Source organism: Melospiza georgiana, chromosome 1 (genome assembly GCF_028018845.1).
Source record: "Melospiza georgiana isolate bMelGeo1 chromosome 1, bMelGeo1.pri, whole genome shotgun sequence".
Classification (NCBI taxonomy): domain Eukaryota; kingdom Metazoa; phylum Chordata; class Aves; order Passeriformes; family Passerellidae; genus Melospiza; species Melospiza georgiana.
Window position 1 is genome coordinate 39,636,989 of NC_080430.1, and position 22,633 is coordinate 39,659,621.

Consider the following 22,633-nt stretch of genomic DNA (forward strand, 5'->3'; position numbering starts at 1 on the left):
TTAAAACTGCAAACCAAATTAACAACATCAACTTTCAAAGCTCTGTGCATTACATCTAGTACCATTTACAACTTACAGAGCCAGTATAAACTGCAAAATGCAGTTTAGAGTAGCACAAGAGTAGCACAAACTTAAGAGGCAGAAACCAGGACAGAAAGGCCTCCTGTAAAGTGGACTAAGCAGGAGAAGCACGGACAGCTGATGGCACAGAGAACCATCTTCTACAAAAGCACACAGGAGAATGAAACCATGTTCCCTTCTGTGTATGTATAATCAGAAATTGTGTTAGAAGTTCACACAGATGTAGGATTAAATAATTTAATGAGGAATTCTTCATTCTTTTTTGTTTATATTAAAATGTATTTCACTATTACTTACCTGGGTCCATGTCCTTACAGGAAGCTCTGTAATCTCTACTGTGTTCCTGTCAACGACAAATATTTCACCACTCACTACATACTGATTTTGACCAAGTTCCTGAATGGTTCCTTTGAAGTTTTTGTAGTTTGGAAGCTGAAATTGGAAAAAACAAAGTAATAATCTTTATAATAAAATGTCAAAAAAATATTTCTTTTCCATACTCCATACACTTATCATTATATTGCCCTAACCCGTCAACAAACCTCTCAGAATGTGAAAATCTGAGGTCATAGGAAAAATACGACAAAAACCAGAATACACACATGCAAGTGACAGGACCAGATATCCTACTGTCCACAGATTAGAAAAATTGTTAAGAAGGTGCAGCTGAACCCAGTGAGGTGGTAGGGTTTTGTTTTGATTCTTTAGTTTGGTTTTGGTTTTTTTTGATCTTTCTTAAAGAAAACTCTAAGCACAATTAAGGCATGACAGAAAGCAGATTAACACCCCACAATAAGTTTACAGAAGTGGTGCTACCTCCCCTAACCATTTTTTCAATTTTGTTCTGTTTGGCAAAGATAGTGGAGCCCATCCAGGTCAAATTGTAACTAACAGGCTGAGAATTTTTTTTAACAGGATTGATTTCCTTATCCAGCTTGACACAAACACATACCAGCACACAGAAAGGAGCTAGATGGAGGCAGAACTGCCTCTTTCAAGCACAGTGAGCTTCAATTGACTGTGAGACTACACAGAAGGCCTAGGAGTCCTAAAGGAAGGGCAATAGATTGCATTAATTTAAAAAAAAACTCTCATTATTCCCAAGAATTTGAAAAAGGAAAGCCACTATGTCTTGAAAATTGATATTGCACACTCAGTGAACTGTGATTTAAATAGGGAAGAAAAGATGTTTCTGCTTCCATGGCTTAATAATCACAGTCAAGCAGCAATATTCATCAGTTGTAAAATTAAGGTTATATCAACTGCATTTCATCTCCTGGTCACAGATATTATGGGGTCACACAGGTATTCTTTCTGCCCAATTTTTTTCACACCACTTCTGGGACTTCTAAAATTTTGAATAAACAGAAGCTAAATGCACTTCAGAAGTTGCTGATTTCCTTGAACAGCAGCAATATCTTTTCCTCTGCCTACAGATATGTAAAACAGAGAACAATTCAGACAAGAGAAAGGAAATGTTAACTTTAGCTGAAGATACTTGAGTAGTACCTTCAAAAAGGAAGAGTGATACAACTTTTTACTCTACTGCCATGTCACAACTACCCTGCAGGGCTTGTAACAGTCAGCAGACTGAAAAAAAGTCCCTAAAATGATTGCTAAAAATACAAATAGCAATGTTTTTACTTCAAAGTTAACTTCCCCAGCCTCATCCCAAGAGTCAAATAAAGCTTCTACATAAAACTACTGGGACAAACCAACTCATATGCTCCAATAATTAAGAAGTTCTAGAGAGTCATGAATTGATTCTGTAAGTAAACACATATAAAATACCAGTATATACTGTTATTTTTACCATTGGGTGGGGATCTAGGCCATCCAGCATTCGTCTGACATTGTTTACAATCTCTCTGGTATCATAGTTTGGAAGTTTGCATGCCCAGCCAGTGCCAATTCCTTCAGCTCCATTTACCAAGACCATGGGAATGATGGGAATGTACCATTCAGGCTCTACACGCTGGTTGTCATCATACAGGAATTTAAGCAAGTTGTCATCCACTGATGGAAAAAGTAGCCTTGCTAAAGGGCTTTAAAAAGAAAAAAAAGAAAACCATTTAACCTCAAGTCCAGTATGTAAAGAACGTTTTGCTTTAACAGCCCTCGGGCCCAGATATGATCAGTTTGCAGATTTTTCTCACATCTTTCTCTCTCTTTGCCATTCTGAAGCTGAAAATCCAATGTACACATCTCCTGAGATAACAAAGTTCTTCCCAATGGAAGAGTGTGTTCATAATAGATGGAAGTTTGTTTCCTTCACAGAAACACATGTACCTGACACACTAGCAACTGCTGACATTTAGCATCTACAAAATATCATTCTTTGAAGCTTTCAGAACACACAGCTCAGTGTGACACTGGGGCACTCAGTTATAAAGCAACACAGCATCCAAATAGTTGCAAAATTTCCTTGCTTAACTGTAGGAACAGCAAAATGTTACGGATATTCAAAACAACACTTAAGAGATCCAAAGCAAAATATGAGCTTCTATTGAAACATTTCAATCTTTCTCCATTTCTCTCCCCCACCACCCCCAAAAAAGGAGTGTTGTGAAAAGATGAGTTTCATAAGAAGGCTATTTAAAAGTATGCATTTAGCTTGGCATTAACAGTTTACCTTAACATGGTGAAAATATAGCGAGGGCTGGCAGCATCCTTTCCACCATGAAGCCTGGTGCCAAACTGACCAATAGGTTGTAGCAGATTCACATTGTTACTTCCAACAAAGTTCTGAGCCAAGTTGACTATAGTCATCATTAATGCTTGCTGCAAGAAAATACATATTCATAGTGAGAAGTATGAGACAGTCTATCCTCATCAGCCAGCAAAATCTATTTTTAATGGCCCAAAATTGTGTGACTAACCTGAATTAATTTTTTAAGAAAGCAGTCTCCCTGAGAAAGAGCTACTGTAACCTATTGCAAGGGCTGCTGGGAATACATATTCTATGCTTATGAAAACACCTGAGCTTCTCAATTTCTTCTAAAGCACTTCTCTGGGGGAAGTAAAAGGACATAAACTGACCACACCTGAATGCACAAACCACTACTCATGGCTTCTAAAGGGAGAAGAGAAGGGATGGATGGATTGTTAATACAGCCACTCTTGCTAATATTTCACATAAATATAAACAAAACAGGAGCTAGAAAAAAATCTTTGTTCTGACACTGTAATAAGTTTTTGAAGAACAGAGTTTCAGCTTCTTCCCTTAAAATACTGTGTTTCTTGTTTCAGACAAAAATTGTCCTAGAACATAGTTCCTATATTCATATGGTTTCAGAATGTGGAAGTTGTTTAGGTAATTAGTTATCTACTATTTGGCCACAACCCACAAAGTATTTGGTATAACACCGTGCACCAACACTTGGAAAGAAAGGAAATATGTTGTCTTATTAAGTTACATACAGTGTGGTTCATTTCCTTTAAAAGCACACCTTTGTGATTAGTAGAATTATAGTCAATAGTTTGCAATTTTAATAGCAGAAACATTTACCTAGTATTTTACATAGGCAAAAAGTCCTTGCAATTTCACCATCCTCCATACTCACCTCCCCATGGTGATAAGCTGACATTTCAGCCACAGAACCAGCCAGCTGAGCAACCTTTACTTCACGTTTATCATTTCTCTTAAAGCAAGTGAACAGAACCTTGCGCTGCCCTGGTTTCAGACCTATTGAGAAGAACATCGCATTTTCAACACATACACAAGCAAATGTTTTCAAGTGATAAACTTGTTTTGCCTTTTCATAATTTCTAATCTCTCAAAAGAAGTCTAAACATTAAGTAAAAACAAATTCACACTGAAATAGTAACAAAATAATAAACACAATTTTTTAAAAGTAATTAAAAATATTTTACCAAACTCAAAAAATTACCAAAAAGGTGGAAACACAACCTTTTCAGCCAATTATAGAGCATCCAATATATCATTCTAATAAACTGCACCTTGATCCTAAAGGTGCAACTTCCATACGTCAAGAATTCTTTCTATTCTACTCAGCAAAATCCTTTTCTAAGAATACCAGCACAAAGTCAGCAATGACAGCTGTAACTGCAGCTTACCAGTATTTCACAGAAACACTGCAGTTACTGAAATCTTACTACCAAAAAATGTTATCCTCTTGAGATCTTTTAAAGTTTTAAGAAAGAAGTCAGTCTCTGATCTTCTGATCTGATCTTCTGAAAATGTTTATTTTCATTGCTTAGGGACCACACAACTTTAGGAACAACAGCTGTGTGGAAGGGATTGCATTATATTTCCTGCATGTTATCCAGAACTTGATAACCAGTTCTAGATCGTGCTTATTGAGCTATTCAGTGTTTTAATTCACATACATTTCTAAAATGCACTAAAATATTGTTTAATGTTACCATTAGTACAGTGGGTCAAACATAAGAGCAAAAGCTGGAAGGAAGAAAAAAAAAAAAAAAAAAAAAAAAAAAAAAAAAAAAAAAAAAAAAAAAGAAAAAAAGAGAGACTGACTTCAATTTCCATTTCATTCAAATATGTAATATCCAACTTTTTTACAACAGGTCTGCATCATGTTTTTCTACCAGCACTCTATGGAATACAACAGACTTAAAGGACTTCCTTTACAAAAAGATAGTCAAAATGTTCTTCCTCTTCATTATTTTGTCTGAGATTTGCCACCAGGCTAGCCTGTCATATATCACCTGATGATGCTAAAGGACAAAAATCATTGCTAGAGCACTACACCTGCTGCACAATTCATATGTCCATGCCCAGAATGCAGAATTACAGCCAAAGTTGGCAGAAATGGGAATTATATATAATAGGAATTATAATTCCTCATAGAAATTATATATAATATTTGTAGTATTATATATACACCTTGTTACATATGAACATAGACACACACAAATATATGAATAACTGTGTTCCCTTCTTATTTTCTTACATTTCTGTAGAAACAGCCCACTGCAAGTTCATTCTTAAATATTTAACATTTCAGCAAAATCATTCTGCTGTTTCTGAGAAGGCAGTCTGGGTACAGTACATTGTAAGGAGCAATGATGTCTTGAAACATACAGCTCTGTAAGTACCCAGGTATGGGAGAAGTAAGTCTGGAGAAGCTGAAACAGAGGCTGACACACTTTGGTTCCCTAGGTGTGTATCTGCATACCTAACTCAGTTTCATTCTACATCAAAGCTGGGGATCCATCTTACTGGGAAGCTACTACCCCTACCCATGAAGGATCCCTCTCTTTCATGCAAAACACAAAAAGCTCTTGCTGCACTAATATTTTGGTATAAGGCTGTAGTGTTAAGAAGGCTGACCAGCTCCACTATAAAATGTACTGGGAACTGGAGATAAATGCACTTCACCCCTCCCCAAAGTCTCAAGGCCTTTTTCCTGATCATAGTAAGCTTGTGCACACAGACAATGACATGAGCAGAAATTTCTGCTTATGCTGTCTGCAGACAGTTTTACAAATGAAGCCAGTGCACTAAAAACTGCTCCTTTTAATGTACATGCTATTGCAAGGGGAGGGTTAGTAAACCTGACTGACAGGAGGACAGCAAGATTACAGGTCAGTAAACACTAGAGCACTGCCTGTGGTGCAAGACTGAGGAGAGAAAACATTTGCATCTTCATCTGCACTCAGCTGCTGACTTGCATGTTAATTATCATAAGCACTTAAGAGACTTGCTTTCTCTGATGGTATGAGCAGAAACAAAGCACTAGTAGGGCCTAGGGAATAGGTCTAGTTAAGTAAAAAGCCTGCACAGGAACTGCTTCAAATTACTCACAGAAGAAACGTGGCAATTCCTTAGCACACAAATCACAAAACTGCTCAGGCTGGAAGGGAGTACAGCCACTCATCTGGTCCAACCTCCCCAGGCAGGATCCTTCTAGAGCACACTGCACAGGATATGGTGCTTCTCTCAAATATATCCACTCCACACACTCTCTGGGCAATCTGTTCCAGTGTGCAGGCACTGCACTCTGAAGAAGTTCTTCCTCATGCTCAGGTGGAACTTCTGTGCATCAGTGTCCACTGCCTCTTGTCCTATTGTTTGGCATCACTGAGAGGATCCGGGCTCCATCCTCTCAACACCTCCCCTTTAGATACTTATACACATTGATAATGTTCCCTCTCCATCATCTCTTGAGACTGAACAGGTTCAGCTCCCTCAGCTTTTCCTCATAAGAGAGATGCTCCAGACCCTTAATCATCTTCACAACCCTTCACTGGATGTGCTCCAGGAGCTCCTTGTCTCACTTGTGCTGAGGAGCCCAGAACTGGACACAACAGATGTGGCCTCACCAGGGCTGCACCTCCCCTGACCCCCTGGCACTGCTCTTCCTAAAGCACGCAGGATACTACTGATATACAAAATTATAACAAACATATGCAAGGTAGTTCCTATATTCTCTACTTGAATGCACTGATTCCAATGCAAATTACAGCTCTAAAAACCATCAATAAACAGAAATATTCCAAAAAGTGATAATGAATTATCAGCTTACCATCAACAAGGGAAGGGATAGATCTCTCGTTGTCCGAATTTGAGAAAAGGATCAACTCCTTGTTAATGAAATCATTGTAAGTCAAATGTTTTGTTGCTGTACCATATAAAAATTGCTGGAATAAACCACATACGTTATTCATTCAATACAAAAACTACATTACATTTAAATCTCACCTGGCAGATTTATAGCTATTATCTAGGACTAACCTCAGGAAGGCCATGTAGCCGACGCTGTCGCCTGTCTTCCATGAAATTTGTTAACCATTCTTTTCGGTCATCAATCTTCTTCTTACTGAAGGCCTGGAAAGATTCCAAGTACACTAAAGTATCAGCATATAAATGTTTGTGCAAATGTATGTTACTTCAGTCAGAATTTTAAGTATATTGCACTTTCTAATCAAGTATTCAATAAGGCTTATTTGGACAAGCTAATCCGTATAACTAACATTTACATTTAAGCAGTACCAGTACATGACTTTTCAGACATTTTTGCACAAGGTTTTTTGAAATGAGAGATCTCTCACTGTTTGCAATTTAAATTCACATTGCTTTCCTGAAATCTGCACGCATTTAGACAAATCTTATCACTCTTCTTCCCTTCTTCACATCAGAGCTGTGCTTTGACACACAGGTTTGAAGGTCTTGCCCCACACAGCTTTAAGGTTGGGTTCGTCATTTAGACCAAGCTCTCATCAAGACAATCAAGTAAAGGTATTAGAAAAAATATCCTACTCTTGTCCTCTCCATGCCCTTTTTGCTCTGTCAATAACTTCCAGCTGTTCCTGACTGGCCGTCCCTACTCCTCTTAAGAAAACTGACAACCTGACAGAATTGACACTGCACAAAAAGCCTAAGCCAGAGTTTGGGCCAGCAGACTGACAGCCTCAGCCTTCATGATGAGAAGGCATCACTTTCCAGCAACCAATTATCACTACAAAAGGACACAGGAATGTTCTGACTTTGTGGTGTTACAGAAACAGAGTTCCCCTCCAGTCAGTTCCTTCTCCCAAGAAGAGAAAAAGACATAAAAACTGAATATATGGTTTAAAGAAGATTTTTACTACTTTGGGGAAATTCTGTGAGCTGCTGAGATACTGCTTTTTTTTCTCAGGGAGTAACATATAGAAACTTCATTGTGTCCTGATTTCAACCACTCTCCTGCATAAGAACACACTCATGAGCACCATCTTTTTAAAGGACTCCAACTGGAGCACTCCAAAAGAACTCAATGAGTAGTGTCAATTCCTTGGAGACCAAGATGCTACATAACAAATATTATATGTAACTTAGTTTCTGAGAAAGGGCCTCAGCCCTATCACCCTGTTTTGCATCAGACTGACTTCCCTTGTGAACAAACCTTGATAATTCACAGCACCAGACATCTTAAAATGTAAAAAACAGGACTAAATTCTTACCATTTTCTTCTGGCTCCCTTCAGTGTATCTATACCTTTTCTAGACCACTGAAGTGACAAATGACCAAGAGCTGGATCAGCATAAAAATTTTTTCAATAGAATAAAAATAGAATGAATGGAATTAAGAGCTGTTCTCAAATATTTATTCTTCACTAGAATAAGAGGGGATTTTTTTTTCTTTTCTCCGCTTAAAACTGCTCTTCTAATACTTTATTTACTAGCATAAGAGTTCTTCAGCATGGTGAAGAAGTTGCTCTGTGAAAGAATTCTTGCTTTCCTTGATTTCCTTGATTTCAGCTATGAAGAGGTCTGCTGGGGCCCACAATCACATACCACCCAGAGGCAAACTTAGGGCTGGGATTCAAGTGACCAGCTGAGGAAAAGCAGGTGGATGTGTAAGTGTAAGTGAAGCTTCTGTACACAGCTCCAGCACTAGCTGGTAGTTGCTGAGGTGTAACAGAGCTTCCTCCCAGACTGACAGAGTACTGTTTTAGGTAACAGTGAGGATCAGCCATAAGTGCTTACATGGCCTCATCTACCAATCGGTATATTGACGTTTCTTTGCAGAAACAGAGATCAGAATTCTGTTAGTAAAACCACACATTTTACTGTACCCACAGGAGAAGAAAAAAGTTGTTTTGTCTAAGATAGGTATTTTACCATTTTGGTTTTTTCTCTCTAACCCTTTTTTCTCACTCATGTCACCTACAATTAAAATGTCAAAGTAAAGCAGACAAAAGTTGAAATATTTCTTGAGAAAACTCTTAATTCCAGATACTTTAAACTTTACCCTTCCACAAGCTTTCTTTGGAACAGAAGTATTTTCCTACACACAACTATTTATACAACTTCAAATTCAAATATGTAGAGCACATGTATGAATACATGTATGACACACTGACAGATCTTCAATGAATAAACAATATTTATCTGATCTTATTTGGTCTGAAACACAATACAGACACCTAAGTAGACATGAAACACAATTTGTTTCGGCTCTATTGCCCAAACAAATAAAAACCCCTCAGAGTACTTTTTTGTATGTTTGTCTTTAAAAGCAATTTCTTGATATTCACATCACACAAAACTACCAAACCTAAAAGCAGAAGGTAGAGCTCATTTTGTGGTGTGGATTAAGCTTATTCCAGAATTTAAAGCATTTTCCAAAAGATGCTTTCTCCACCCACAGTATTTCTTTCAGTGTCGTGGTTTACCGCAGTTTGGTTTTTATTTGGGGAGAGAGTCCATGAGCTGCAGAAGTGGTTCCCTGTGGCGGCCTTGGCAAATTCCTTCTGGCCTGGTGTAACCAACCAGCTGGCTTGTTTTGAATATTGACACCGTGTTAAACCACTCAACAAAGCTGAACACACCTCTGTGAGAGTCACATTTAAAAATGAACAAGGGCTTAGGAAAAACTCTCTTGCTTCCAACCTTTGAACAGGTAACAGAGTGCTGGCAGGCCTGGCCCTGTGCAGCCCTTGTGGCCTGGTGGGGCTGGGCTAGGTGTCACAGACACATTTTTTGAAAAATCCTTTCCTTAGGAGTTTTTCTCCTGAGAGGCTGAGAGGCCTCAGGAACAAAATGTAAACAATGGTTATCTGCTGCTGTGGAATGCAACAGGTGGATCTGTGATTGGTCTCATGTGGCTGTTTTGAATTAATGGCCAATCTCAGTCAGCTGGCTCAGACTCTCTGTCCGAGACACAAGCCTTTGTTATCATTCCATTCCTTTGCTATTCTTAGATAGGATTTCATCAGAAGGCTTTCTTCTATTCTTTTAGTATAGTTTTAATATAATATATATCATAAAACAATAAGCCTTCTGAAACATGGAGTCAAATCCTCATCTCTTCCCTCATCCTAAGACCCCTGCAAACACCGTCACAGGCCAGGCTTGGGAAAGTCCACCAGGCCCCATCCCGGCAGGGCCCCTTCCCAGTAGGGCTGGGACCCTTCCCAGTAGGGCCTGTCAGTTCATTTTCTTTCTCTTCCAGCAGTGCCACCAGGCCATCCCAGTGCCAGGAGCAACCATGCAGCCAGGACCAGTGCCAAGAGTGGCCCTGCAGCCGGCCCTGAGGCTACGTGGCCAGGACTGTTTGGCCAAAATCAGTGCAGCCACAGCTATCTCAGCACGGCTCACAATGAACTTTGTTTGCTTAGCTGCTTTCAGCCAGCCATGCTGTGGACAGAAGGCCAAAGGAAGCAGCAGCAGCTTTCCTTTTTATGTTTTTTTGGTGCCCAGCATGAAGAGAAGGTGTGGGGTGGCACCGGCAGCCAACGCAACTCACACGGTGTTGGTGCAGACCACATGACCAACAGAGAGGCACGATTTCCCCAGTGGTGGGATTTTCCCAGTGCAGAGTCTGGATGAAATCAACCTTTCAGCACTACAGAACTCTATAAAAACTGTTTCAACTAATAAAGCTTGAGAAAAAATGAACCTAGGAACACCAATTCTCTCCTGAATCAATAAAAAGGAAAGGGTGAAGACACGTAAAAAAACAACATGGGACACTGAGGTCAGTGAAGAAGGAGTCAAATTCTAGATGGGAGGAGATGCCTTTGTTTTGAGCTGAAATTCTCTTTTAAGGCTATGGTGAAGATATAATTGATATATCAGACTTTGCTTTTTCCCTGTAATTCATGGAATGCATTGGGGGGCTGTAGCATTCTAACAACAGCTGTGAGCAGAAGTACCAGTGTTGAAACAAACAGATGTTGCAGTAGCTGTGGTCCAATGAGAAGTTTGAACTGAGAGAGAGATGAGAAACCTTGCCCCAGGGATAGAGGAAGGAAACCTCTGTTCCCAGAGATAAAAGAAGATAACTTTTGTTTCTATACTAGAACAGCTCATCCTTAAAATTGTACCCCAATAAGCTGAAATGACCCATGGTGGTAGTTACAGGAAAAAACTACCAAAACGTGGGAGGGACTTCACTACTGCAGATTTCTGGAAGGCTGCTGATTCACTGTGACACTGAAGCCATGAGAGAACTGTTTCTTGTGAAGAAGTCTCCATGGCATGGCAAAGGAGACTCCTCTTCCTAAGAGAACTGAAGAAAGACTATTTTAGAGGTGGCAAACTGACTGAAAGTCCCAGGTTTTGTCTCATTACATTGTCAGTGGGAAAGAAAAGAGGGTGTGGGGGCATGAGAAGTGTTCTGAAGGTTTGTTCTCATTTTCTTATTATTTTTCTTTTAATTCTGTTAATAAAGTCTTCTTTATACCCTTTATAAGTTTCAGCCTGCTTTGCTCTCCTCCTAATCCTTATCTTGCAGGAGAAAATGAGTAAATAATTCTAGTGGGTGCACTGGCATTTGGCCCACTTCTTTAACACGTGCATTGGCCAGGAAATGAATGATTGGCAAACCAAAACCACTACAACTTAATTGGTGTTTCCCCCCAGCTTCTGAAACTGCTACATTCAGGTACTAAAAAAAACCCAAAACCAAAACAAGCCCTGTCAGGACTTCCTCATGTACCATTTTCAGCACCAAATGAAAAATAAAACATATCATATAGAAGCACTTTTGTGAGTTCTTACCAGTGTAATGGCAGCATCATCCTCAGGCCCAGCATATCGAAACAAGATCCGATGTCTTTCCATGTCTGCAAAATACTCTTTTGCTTCTTTAGCAGTGCTGGTACCCAACCCTGTACAATAAAAATAAATACTTACTCAATATTCAAAACTTAAGTTTTATTATTTTATCCCTTTTATTTTACTGGGGATAACTGGGGAATCACTATGTAAGATACTATCACGAAAAGCTATAAGAAAACTTCAGAGCACCCATTTATGATTATTTATTCATAGGGTCCACATATTTGTTTTTAAACAAACCTTTGTAGTATTTTATCTTCCATGCTTTATGATTTTCCATATGCTTTTTCCACTCATCAAATTCAGGAATACTATAGAATGAAAGTTCTTGCTTATTTTTGCTTGCCTTTGAAAAAACAAACAAACAAAATCAACATTTCTGTTGTGCTGTAAGTAATCCATAAAATCTCAATTACAGAACCCATACCTTCACAATAGGAGTGATGAATTCCTCAAGAAAACCATGTTTCAACAGTGATGGCCAATTGTGATGAATAAAATTGATCAACAAGCCCTTTATGTGAGATCCATCCTGATCCTGAATCAGAACATGAAAACATGAAGCAATCTTGTATCAGATTCCCCAAACCACCAAAAAACCCACTCACTGGCCTGAATACATCAATGCAATGTCTGATGACAGAAAGCATAGAAAGGAACAGTTGGTTTTAATTTGGATTCCAAACTGGACCAGGGTATGAAATAACCACCTGTGAAGGTCACTGAGCTATGAAAAAGCTCTTCCAAGCCAAGTACATGGTTGTTGTTCAAGGTTTCTCTGCCTGTGGCATGTTTTTGCTGAGGGCTAGACAGCTCTCCCAGACACCACAGAGTTGAGGTTTTGTGGAGAAAACCCAAACCCAGCCACAGTTCTCATTGGTGGCAAGATGCTTGATAGTTCAATCATGAGATTACCCAAAAATAATTGCCTACATCCTTGTTTCTACCTGACTTGCTAGTAATGCCACCTCATTCACTGTCTACTTTTGTCCTTACTTTCAACATATTTTTGAATTATCAATAGCATGTTCTTATTATTACCTTTGGTTTCTTGATATTTTCTGCAGCAAAGTTCAGCTATACATTTAGAGTAACCAAAACAACACAGATAAATTATTCCTTAAAGAAACCTCAGAACCTTTGAAACTGCAGCAAAACACATTGTAAGAAGCTCTGTAGATTAAAACTTGTGAATTTCAGACTTACCTGATCTGTCATGATCATAATTTTTCCATATCTCAAGCTTTTCAGAGATTCTGGATCTTCATAGCTTTTCTTGTATTGTAATCCAACTATTTTGATGATGTTGTTGATTTCTGCATTTTCCATAATCTGTACAAAAAAGTTATTTTTGCAGTCAGTGTAAAAAGCAGAGATTAAGAAACATCCCAGTCTTGATTTATAGCTATTCTTTCAATGCACCCTCATCTTCATAAGCTTTTTATTCCCACCCTTGAAGCCTTTGCACTTGTAATGATTTCCTCTGTACAGTCAAATTTTCAAGACTGCACCACTCTTTCTCCTCTACAGCCAGAGCACTTTGGATCAGGAAGGCTGGGAGAGATAACAAAAAGTCATCTGACAAAGCTGCCTTCTTTTCCCACTGTTTTTATGGGCATCTGCAGCACACCTCTTATTACAGCTAAATTATGAACGGCAGCAGGAGCAATATGATGGGGCAATGCTGCTGGCTACTGACTCATGTTGTGAGTCCACGAAATCACATAGTAATGGAGAGAATACAAATTTTTAGGGGCCTCAGGTACTCATGTGAAATGTGAATATGAGTCATAGCAAGATTTCCTTCCACTTGTGAAGGAAAGTGGAAGGAAATCTTGCTATGAAGAAGTGAAGAAATTAACCTTATCATCGCAGTACTGCAGTTAATATTTACAGGCTTATCCCAGGCTTCAAAATAGCTGGTACTTTATGAAATCTCAGTCACAAAACTTCCATGAAAAAATTAAAATATGAAGATGTAAATCTAGAAATCAAGAATAAACAGGAGGACATCCATTTGTCAGCAAAAAGGAAAGGACAAAACTACACACCTGTTTGTGAGAAGCTTCTCGGACATTGAGAATTTTGCCCCTGAGTGGGAAGACTCCATATCTGTCTCTACCAATAACACCTAGGCCAGAGACAGCTAAAGATTTGGCTGAGTCTCCTTCTGTTAATATCAACGTGCAGTCCAAGGAATGTTTGCCACCTGCAGCGCAGGAAGAAGTAGAGGGGAAAAAAACCCAGAAAAGCGTAACTCAAACAAAAGAAATGCAGTTGAATTCTTTCTAGTCTACAGGTAATTTCCTCTCATCAGTTAATTTAAGTAGGCTGAATTTCTCTTCTTAGGGATGGCCTTCCATACCACTCAAACTGCACAGCAATGAGTATCCTTGCCCTTAGCAGTACACTATGGATTGCTACGGACAAGGAGCAAAATAGACAAAATGAGATGCAATGGTGGTACATCTTATATAATGGTTCCCACACATCTACATAAAAAAGACAGATTGCTTCTCTACCTTCACCATTTCAGTTTGCTGGCTGCAAATTTCTTACACACATACATTATGCATGTCTGAGTTACATACAGGAATTATTTCCCATTCTGCATTTTTCACTTTCCTCACAGTATACTTTAAATAGTAAATTGTTAAATCACATTTTTGTGGTTTTCCCTTTTAATTGTCTATCACCTAAAGCCAGACAACTGCACAAAAAATTGCGAGAAAAGCTCAAACGATGAGAACATTTGCACTTCTTACACCTCACAAATTCCTCAAACAGAAAAACAAATCTTTACTAACAGTGTAATTTGGATTCTACAAGACACACATCACTTTGGTGCCTGTGTGCTCAAAACTGGAATGACATTTATGTTCTGCCTATTGCAACTGTAGCAGTGGAGTAGATGTTCTAAATAACAAGCAAGCTGAAAAGGAACCAACCCTTCTGCTACAGTGCAAATGCTCATTAAGTGGCTTTGATATTTTATCAAGGCCTATGGTAGGAAAGATGCCAAAAAAACTTCAAGCTGGTTGAGTCTCACCTACTGATAATAAGGTAGTTTTGAATATAGTGGTATTTAAAACGTGTGGAGTAATTTGCCTTTAGCTGGTAGATAAAGACCACCCCATACTTCCTATTACACAGAACTTACATTCAGCACCTTTAGTTTTCTGAATCAAGACATGTAGCTTAATATAACCTAAGGCAGTTTTTCACACTGCCAGTGACTACCTACCAGCAAGGTGGACTCTAAACACCTAGAAAAACATCAGTCTGCTGTTTTAGAATACATACAAGCCACTGTTTTTCATAAATGAACTGCAGAAAACACATGTAAATGTCACTCAAGTTCACTTTCTTCTGGAATGCATGCAATCAGTAGCAATTAATGTCATGGAAATACAATATGCCAGGTATTTTCCTGAGCACAGCTCTAAAGAACTCCAAGACAAAATTACATGAACTGACAGGTTCAAAAAATGCTTTTATGCTTCACCTGATTTAGCAATCTAGCTGCTCCCTTACAATCCTATATTCTTAATTTTTGTTTTGATTTCTACCTCTTCTCCCCCAACAAAGCACAGAACAATGTATAGCTGTTCAAGATGGCAAGAATGACCAGGTATAGGACTCTTTCATTACAGAGGAGAGGGAGGAAATCTGCAGCACGTGCATCACTCTACAGATACACATCTCTCCTATACTTTAGCATTAACTAGCAATGATAATAACATTCCGGGTATCAGGCACACAAGAGACATGTGGATGCTGGACCTCAGCTTCAAACTCACTCTCAAAGCAAAGACAAAATCTAAAAACCACAGGAATAACTAAAGTCAGAGGGGTTTGTGGCCAGAGACTGTTCTCCCCCTGCTGCACTTCCTGGGTGCAATGTCTTCAGTGTCAAAAATCCAGCAAATTCCACATCTTCAACAAACCAATACCTGGCTAAGCCTCCTCAGGAGATACAGAGTTCCCTCAACATGAAACAATAACTAGGCATCAGAGAAATACCTGGGTAACAGGCATTCAAGTCATGCAAAGCTTTAGGCATGAGTGTTCAGCCCAAATGAATCCCTATATGCCTTTTTAGTTGAGCCACCTTCAGGATGAAAACCAATAGAATATTTTATTAGCTCCCTTGTTAGAGATTCTCCCTTCCCCTCACCCCCAGTCAAAAAAAAAAGAGTAAGAAGTGATTTTTGAAGCCTGATCTCCAAAGCAAAGCTAAAAAAACTACCAGAAAGTGTGTCCAAAATAATTCATTATATGAGTTAGGAGTACTAGGCTTGATATCCATGAAAAAACATAATTTCTTCAAGCACACAATCTTCTTAGCAAGAAGTATCAGGAACATATATCTGAATGAGGAGTGAAAATTCCACAGGCAAAATACTAGAGTAGATGCGATTATCAACTTTTGAGGCAAAATATGACATCTGAATAAATTTAAAAGTAATTAAATACTGAAGAAAGCTCAATTAAAAATTAATAAGCAAAGAACCAAAAAGAAAGAGAGGAAAATGAGGCAGAACCATCATCTAATCAAGTCATCTTTGGCTTGAACATTGAAGCACCAAAAAAAACCCAAAACCAACCAAAAAACCCAACCAAAACCAAGCCTCTTTCTTAGTGTTCATGCTTTTACCTGCTCAGCCCACCCACATACTTCACTGCAATTTCTCTTACCTTTGTTTAACGTGAGGATGTATTAAAAACCACCTAACAATAACACAGATTGGCAACATTTCGAGCTCTTTAGCCATGTGTGCTCCTCAAATCATCCAACAACTCCCATCCCATTGCTATTGGCACAAAGACTGCCAGCTGATCCTGATCCCTCATCTGTGCTAAGGAAGCAAGCCAGCAGAGATTGCCAGCTTGCCCTATATTCCCAGACAGGAACCTAATGGCATTTAAGTCTAATGAAATAAGTCTCTTGAGCCATCCCCTCAGGTCTGCACACTATGTGATTTACTTCCTATACCTTCTGACCCTGCAAAGATTCTGATCTTTCTACATTAGAAAGGTCAAGAAGACCAGTCACCTCCAAAATGGAATATTGGTACCACCATTTAGCAGGAAACCACAACTGAAGATACACACTCTTCCAATACCAACCTAGACTGCCACTTTTGTTCAGTGTTACTAATTCTCTACCCTAAAGAGGACAGCATTCCTGACACCAAACTCACCATCACATTTCCATTCTAGCTCTAGGAAGTTTAGAAAACCAGAAAGATTTTTATTAAAAAACACATAAGGATGAGAAATATAAGTCAGGTTTCAAATTAGCATGTCTGTGAAGAATTTATGAAACAGTAAAGAATTTAAAAGTAAGTCCTCTTACCAGCATCATTAGCATCATCCAGTTTTGGAATGCCCTTGATTTTACTGTGTTTCACTGAAGAACATTTTTTGTTCAGTTGAGTTTGTGCCTTAAATTTGACCCAATTCAAAATACTCTCTATGATACCACAGTTAGAGGCCTACAAGCAACAAAAGCAACAAATCAGAATTGTGGATGAGAAAAGTAAAGCTTCAGACAGCAGATTCTTACATCTCAGTTTTAAATCATTAACACTATTTCTAAGGTCCTCTAAATTTTAAAAACTGAATCTATGAAAGGTCAAGGGATTAACACACACCTTAGTATTTAGCACTTAATGCACATACAACTAAAACACAACACAAAAACAGTTTCCTTTTCCACCACTTCTATAACTGATGGAAACAGCAAAGGAGACATAACAAGAGCATGTCCTATGCTGTGTAGTTGATGTGCTGAGACGTTTTAGGTACTAAGCACTTGTTTCCTGGATTTTGACAGCAAAAAGCAGCCTTATGGGGTATTTATGACCATTTAAATTTTCTTTGGAAATGACTCAAAATGGCTGAAAGACAAACAAAACTATTTAAGAACGAGCTTTCTACCAATAACTTGAGAATCTGATACCAATTTTAGAAACACATCTGCAGCAAAAATAGCATATAATGTATTTTCTAAACTAAAACTGCTTTAGGTTTTGTTTCACATCAAAAGAAAACACAGATGGAGCAAAATACTGTGAGCTTTGGCTTTTAATTATCCCCCATAATACAGCATTCAAGCATTCATTGTTGAGATTGTGCTGCACATTTAATGCATCTGGAAATCAATGTTTACTTCTGGGAATATGAAAAACACTATAAATCAAACCTGCTGATGGTAATAAAACATGTATTTATTCTTCAGATTTTGTTATACAAGACCCTTGTATTATTTCTTTTCCTCTAAATTCTGAAGGAATGTCACCCATAACACAGAATTAGAAGAATAAACCACTATACAAGCAGTTAAGTTTTGATGCCAGGAGTATTAGCAGTGGCACTGTTCTCCTCACTAGTGGAGTTTCATTTAAGGCTACTGGCATTACACAGGACTTAGTAAAATGAGTTCTGGCTAACAGAATTCTACTTTTCCTTCATTGTATGAAAATGTAGTAGAGGAAAAACCTCTCTGAGGTATTTCTACAAATATATTCATTTAGAACAGCAATTCTTAACACATCTTCGAAAAATTTTAAACTTACTTCCTGACAATAATGATCACTTTGAATACTACAGGCACCATTTTGCATTTCCTTGATTACTGGATGAACAAGTAAATATGAAACATCCTCTCCCTCTCTTTTCACTCCAGTGAAACAGAATAGAACTGATACCAAAGAGTAAGGCTGACAATATTTTCAACTTCAGAAAAATACTTTAACACAAAAACCACTGATCAAGGACCTCGTTTACATTTTAAGAGTCGAATTAATTTCATTTACCAATGTAAATGCCAGAATCTCCAACAAACAAGCTGATCATGTGAATTTTAAATCCAGGGCATCAATCAAAACACAGTCACTGTATCCATAATTAAGCCCAGAGGATGAACAGACATTCCTTCACCCCACTTCCCGAGTATGCAAATGTCACTGCAGTACCACAGTGAACTATAACTAATCTTCTGCTATAGAACATACATACATACATTTGGTCCAGTGTGTCAATTACCATTCACAAAGGAATAAAAGAGGTTTACTTACTGCTTTAAAAAATTTCTCAGATAGCTGGCACTTAGACCCAAAACTTTTAGGCTGCAATGTCATGTTTTCCTTCGTCTGGGAATCAAATGATGGGTTTTCAATCAAGCAATTAACAAAAACCCATATATGGTTCTTCACCTGTTTAAAACATAGAAACCAATTTACTCAACAAAACTCACATTCTTTTTTTTCCAGTATTTTTGCATAAAGTTACTTGCCTGAAATGGTTTGACTGAAACTCCAGCTTTATTCTTCTTTTTCACCACTTCTATCAGTTTGCCCACAACCTGATCCACCACATAATCAACATGCCTACCACCCTGAATGAGGGAAGAGAAAAAAATAAACAAATAATAAACAAAATAACCATTAAATTTCCTATTAGTTTTTAGCTGTATTAACAAAATTCCTGTAGTCATACTTTGGTACAGAAATCTATGCACACTGAGTTGCAGCATAAGACAGAAAAATATGTTTTTTCCAGGTCATTCAGTCTTCATGCAAGTGAGGATGACAGAAGTTAATTGATTGATTACTCAAATACCTTCCTTTAAATTTGTAGACAAAAAAGCCAGAATATTAATAAAATGGTAAATTCTAGTGGCTGTCATAGAAGTTCATATCCCTTTGACTAAAATCTTGTAAAAGTGGAGTGATGCAGGCATATCCCATAACATGAAAACATACCTAACTCAAAATTCCATATTTTACACAGATCACCTTTGCTTTACATCAGTTAGCACCTTACAAAAATTCAGACTAAATATTGGTTCCTGTTCAGAACAATCTACATTAGGGCAGACAGAACAAAGAGCATTTGTCTATGGAGAAGTTCATCATGAAGTAACAAACAGAAAAACCCTTGGTCTTTAAAGCTGTATTTAAAATAGAACTGAGGAGGAAAAAAAAAAGCTTTTGACAGGTATGAAGAAGTATAGGACAGAGAAGAAATAAGTAAGAGAAAACAAAACCAAGCATAAACAGCAGCCAAAAAGAGGAAAACAGCTAGCAATCACACCCCAAAAGTTAGGATTCTACATTTTAGGGCAGAATATGCATGTGAAAAGACTGAAGATGTAAAGAAGTCAAATTGAGGGGATAGCAGCTGTTCTCAGCTTCATGCAGAAAGCAGAGATTTAAATTAGAAAAAAAAGAGTAGATAAAACCAAAATGGTTAAGCTAGTAAATATTATTAGTCATAACCAAACCAGCAGTTGCACTTCAAAGAAACCATCTATGGTTTCTCTCAGTTCCTAGAGTCATCTACTAAAACAGCAACACAAACCATTAGAAGCACCCTGCAAAGTCTTTTCTCATGGCATTTCTTCTAAAAAAACAGCCAACCAAAAAACCCACATCTAAACCCCAAAAGCTGCCAAAATTAAAACACAACAGTTTGTATCCACCAATAGATGACAGAGTTTCAGTAGAGGGAGAGTTCAATGGAAAGCTGATCTATCAATATCCTGCCACTTTAAAGAAAAATAAATCCATTTCCAAACTGTAAAGAAAAGCTATTACTGGAAAATATCAAATTACACATTTCAAAATCATTCCACACTTGAATGGCAATCTTGAAATGCATTTCTTTTACTCATCACATTACTGAAAATTTATGCTCATGGGAACATCTCAATATATTTTTGCATTTAAAACTTTAGCAATTTTTAAATTTTGCTAAAAGTAGCAACTGACATACCAAGAAAACCAGCAATTTACTAGTTATACAGCAGTTCACCATTCCTGAGTCCATTCTTAAGCAGCTGTGAGTGAGGGATGCTCAGAGCTCAGAGTTGGGACCTTCTCAACCATCTCACCAGCAGGTGTCAAATGGACCAGAACAGTCTGGAACCGCCCCAGCTGTCAGAACAATTCCATAAAAGACACAAAGGCAAAAACACCCTCTGAATCTAGAGGGCTGCTAAAGACTGTTACAACTTTTGAATTATGGGGGAAGAGAGCTAGAACTGCATAACCTTCTTTTTCCAGAAGGTAATGATGGAAACTTGCAAACTTCAGGATGCAAAGGTATCTAATTAGGTGCTAACAAAAATCTTAAAAATGAAGCTCTGACTGCCTCCTATATACTGTTCTATTCTTCTCATAGCCAACAGTTTCCACTGATTTGGAGGCAAGCAACATCTAAACTCTATGGACAGATAAATGGTTTATATGGTAGAAAAATTCAGAAGGTAACTATAAATTTGAAGTTTTCATTTAATTAGTTTTACAATTTCGATCCTATTTTCTTCTCCATTTAAAAAAAATTATATTTATTTTATGAAAATAAATCTGAAATCTAGAATAATCCTGAACTTCTTGCTGAACTCCAGCAAATTTTAGCAGGTTGGAATTCTCTCTCCATGCAAGTCTACCTTCTGAAACTGCAAATGTATTGGCTGAACATTTCTGCTAAAATGACTGGTAATATTACAGTTAGCAGTTCCACCATATTAAAGTATATACATAGCATTAGATTGCTATGTTAATAGTTGAGGTTTCTATTACAATTTTTGCCACAGCTACTATTTGAAATTCAGAACTTAAGAAGACCGTGTTTAATCAGTTTTCAAGTCTCACTGAAGGTTATCTGTACAAATGTTAATAGCTACAAACACTCTCTCAACTGTGATATCAGAGCCTGAAGTCGAATTTTGTGGCGGTCTGCTATGGCAAAACATTGATTAAATGGGGAGCTGGAAAAGGTAACAAATTTACACGAAATAAGCAAGGGAGTTGTACCTCAAAATACTGCCTGACCTCCCAAACACCCCTCAAAAAACACCATGACAGCAACCTAAAAAAACTTACTTGCAATTTACAGCAAGTTTAAAAAAAGATGGAGGAAAGTTACAGCTGGGTGAAATTTACCCAGATTCAGAAACAAAAAGCTGTCAGCAAACAGTGACAATTAACAGCTAGCATGAGCTCCTCACTTGTTAGCAGATAAGGGGGCAGGCAGCTGATACAGTTAATTACCTCCCATTATGTCCCATCCCTGGGTAGCTGCTCAAAAATTGCTGGTGAGGGGCGTTCCTGCCCCAGCATCCCACACCCAGTAACACATAAAGCATGCATAGAGAGAGTGGGGAAAACTAGAAATTACAACACTTACTTTTGAAGAATACACAGAACTTTTTCCTAAGCATATTTCAAAAGAATATATAATAACAATATATGTGTAACTGCATGATGGTGAAAATTGATCCAGAAGAGTAAAATCCAAAATCTTCAGAGTAAGTGTATGCAATTAATTTTACTTAGGAATCAAGAAGTATTCAGTTTTTTCAAACCATTTTTTTAGCTTCCTATCAGCCATAATGAAGTTTCTCTATATTGCTAGTTTCTCCAGGAAAGTATTGTACACCTCTTTAAGGTCATGTTGTTTTTCTTCTTTATGCTGCACAAAGAGGCCTGAACTAAAACTAAGCTGTAACCCTTCAACTACCTGATTTGTCACCCCTAGTTCTGACCAAGTTTTTAATTGCAATGCACACTTAAAAAGTAAATATTCTACAATTAAATTAATTAATTAAATTAAACTTGCCCAGTTACCACAGAACATTCATTCAGCTACACTGAAAGTGACTGAAAAGAAGTTATGTAATAAAAATTATGTCCCACCAAACACTAGCTAACACCAAGATTAACACTGACAATTCTGGGCACCTGCCAGACTAAGTGCAACCACTGGTGCTTATGAATCATTTGTGATACCGTTAGAATTTTCTTCTGACTCTTTCAACAGAGGTGTGAGCAAGGAGAGGTTTCAAAGTGCCTGATTAACAATTCTTACCTTTCCCATCTTTTGGAAAGCTCACAGTTAAGATTCTCTAGAAACAGTCTCACCTGTTACTAGGACTGCTTGTTCTAATCTTGTTAAATCCAGCTTGCTAGATATGCTACCTCTAATAAGTAGACTGTTTAGGAAGAGCTAACAG

The 22,633-nt window shown here is 37.9% G+C and overlaps 1 protein-coding gene across 4 annotated transcripts in view; it reads right to left on the reverse strand.

The window, feature by feature from the left end:
• The window catches only part of TOP2B (DNA topoisomerase II beta), a 61,752-nt gene that overhangs the window by 13,782 nt on the left and 25,337 nt on the right, over nt 1–22,633 (reverse strand). For all 4 annotated transcript variants that reach the window (XM_058040478.1, XM_058038869.1, XM_058039672.1 and 1 more), the window contains exons 9-22: nt 18,911–19,012; nt 18,693–18,830; nt 16,970–17,108; nt 13,662–13,819; nt 12,817–12,942; nt 12,038–12,148; nt 11,851–11,956; nt 11,551–11,660; nt 6,800–6,892; nt 6,591–6,705; nt 3,645–3,766; nt 2,714–2,862; nt 1,895–2,126; nt 379–513 (exon numbers count right to left, since the gene is read on the reverse strand). In XM_058040478.1, the coding sequence (XP_057896461.1) occupies nt 379–513; nt 1,895–2,126; nt 2,714–2,862; nt 3,645–3,766; nt 6,591–6,705; nt 6,800–6,892; nt 11,551–11,660; nt 11,851–11,956; nt 12,038–12,148; nt 12,817–12,942; nt 13,662–13,819; nt 16,970–17,108; nt 18,693–18,830; nt 18,911–19,012 (1,836 nt within the window). The remainder of the gene's footprint in view (nt 1–378; nt 514–1,894; nt 2,127–2,713; nt 2,863–3,644; nt 3,767–6,590; nt 6,706–6,799; nt 6,893–11,550; nt 11,661–11,850; nt 11,957–12,037; nt 12,149–12,816; nt 12,943–13,661; nt 13,820–16,969; nt 17,109–18,692; nt 18,831–18,910; nt 19,013–22,633) is intronic.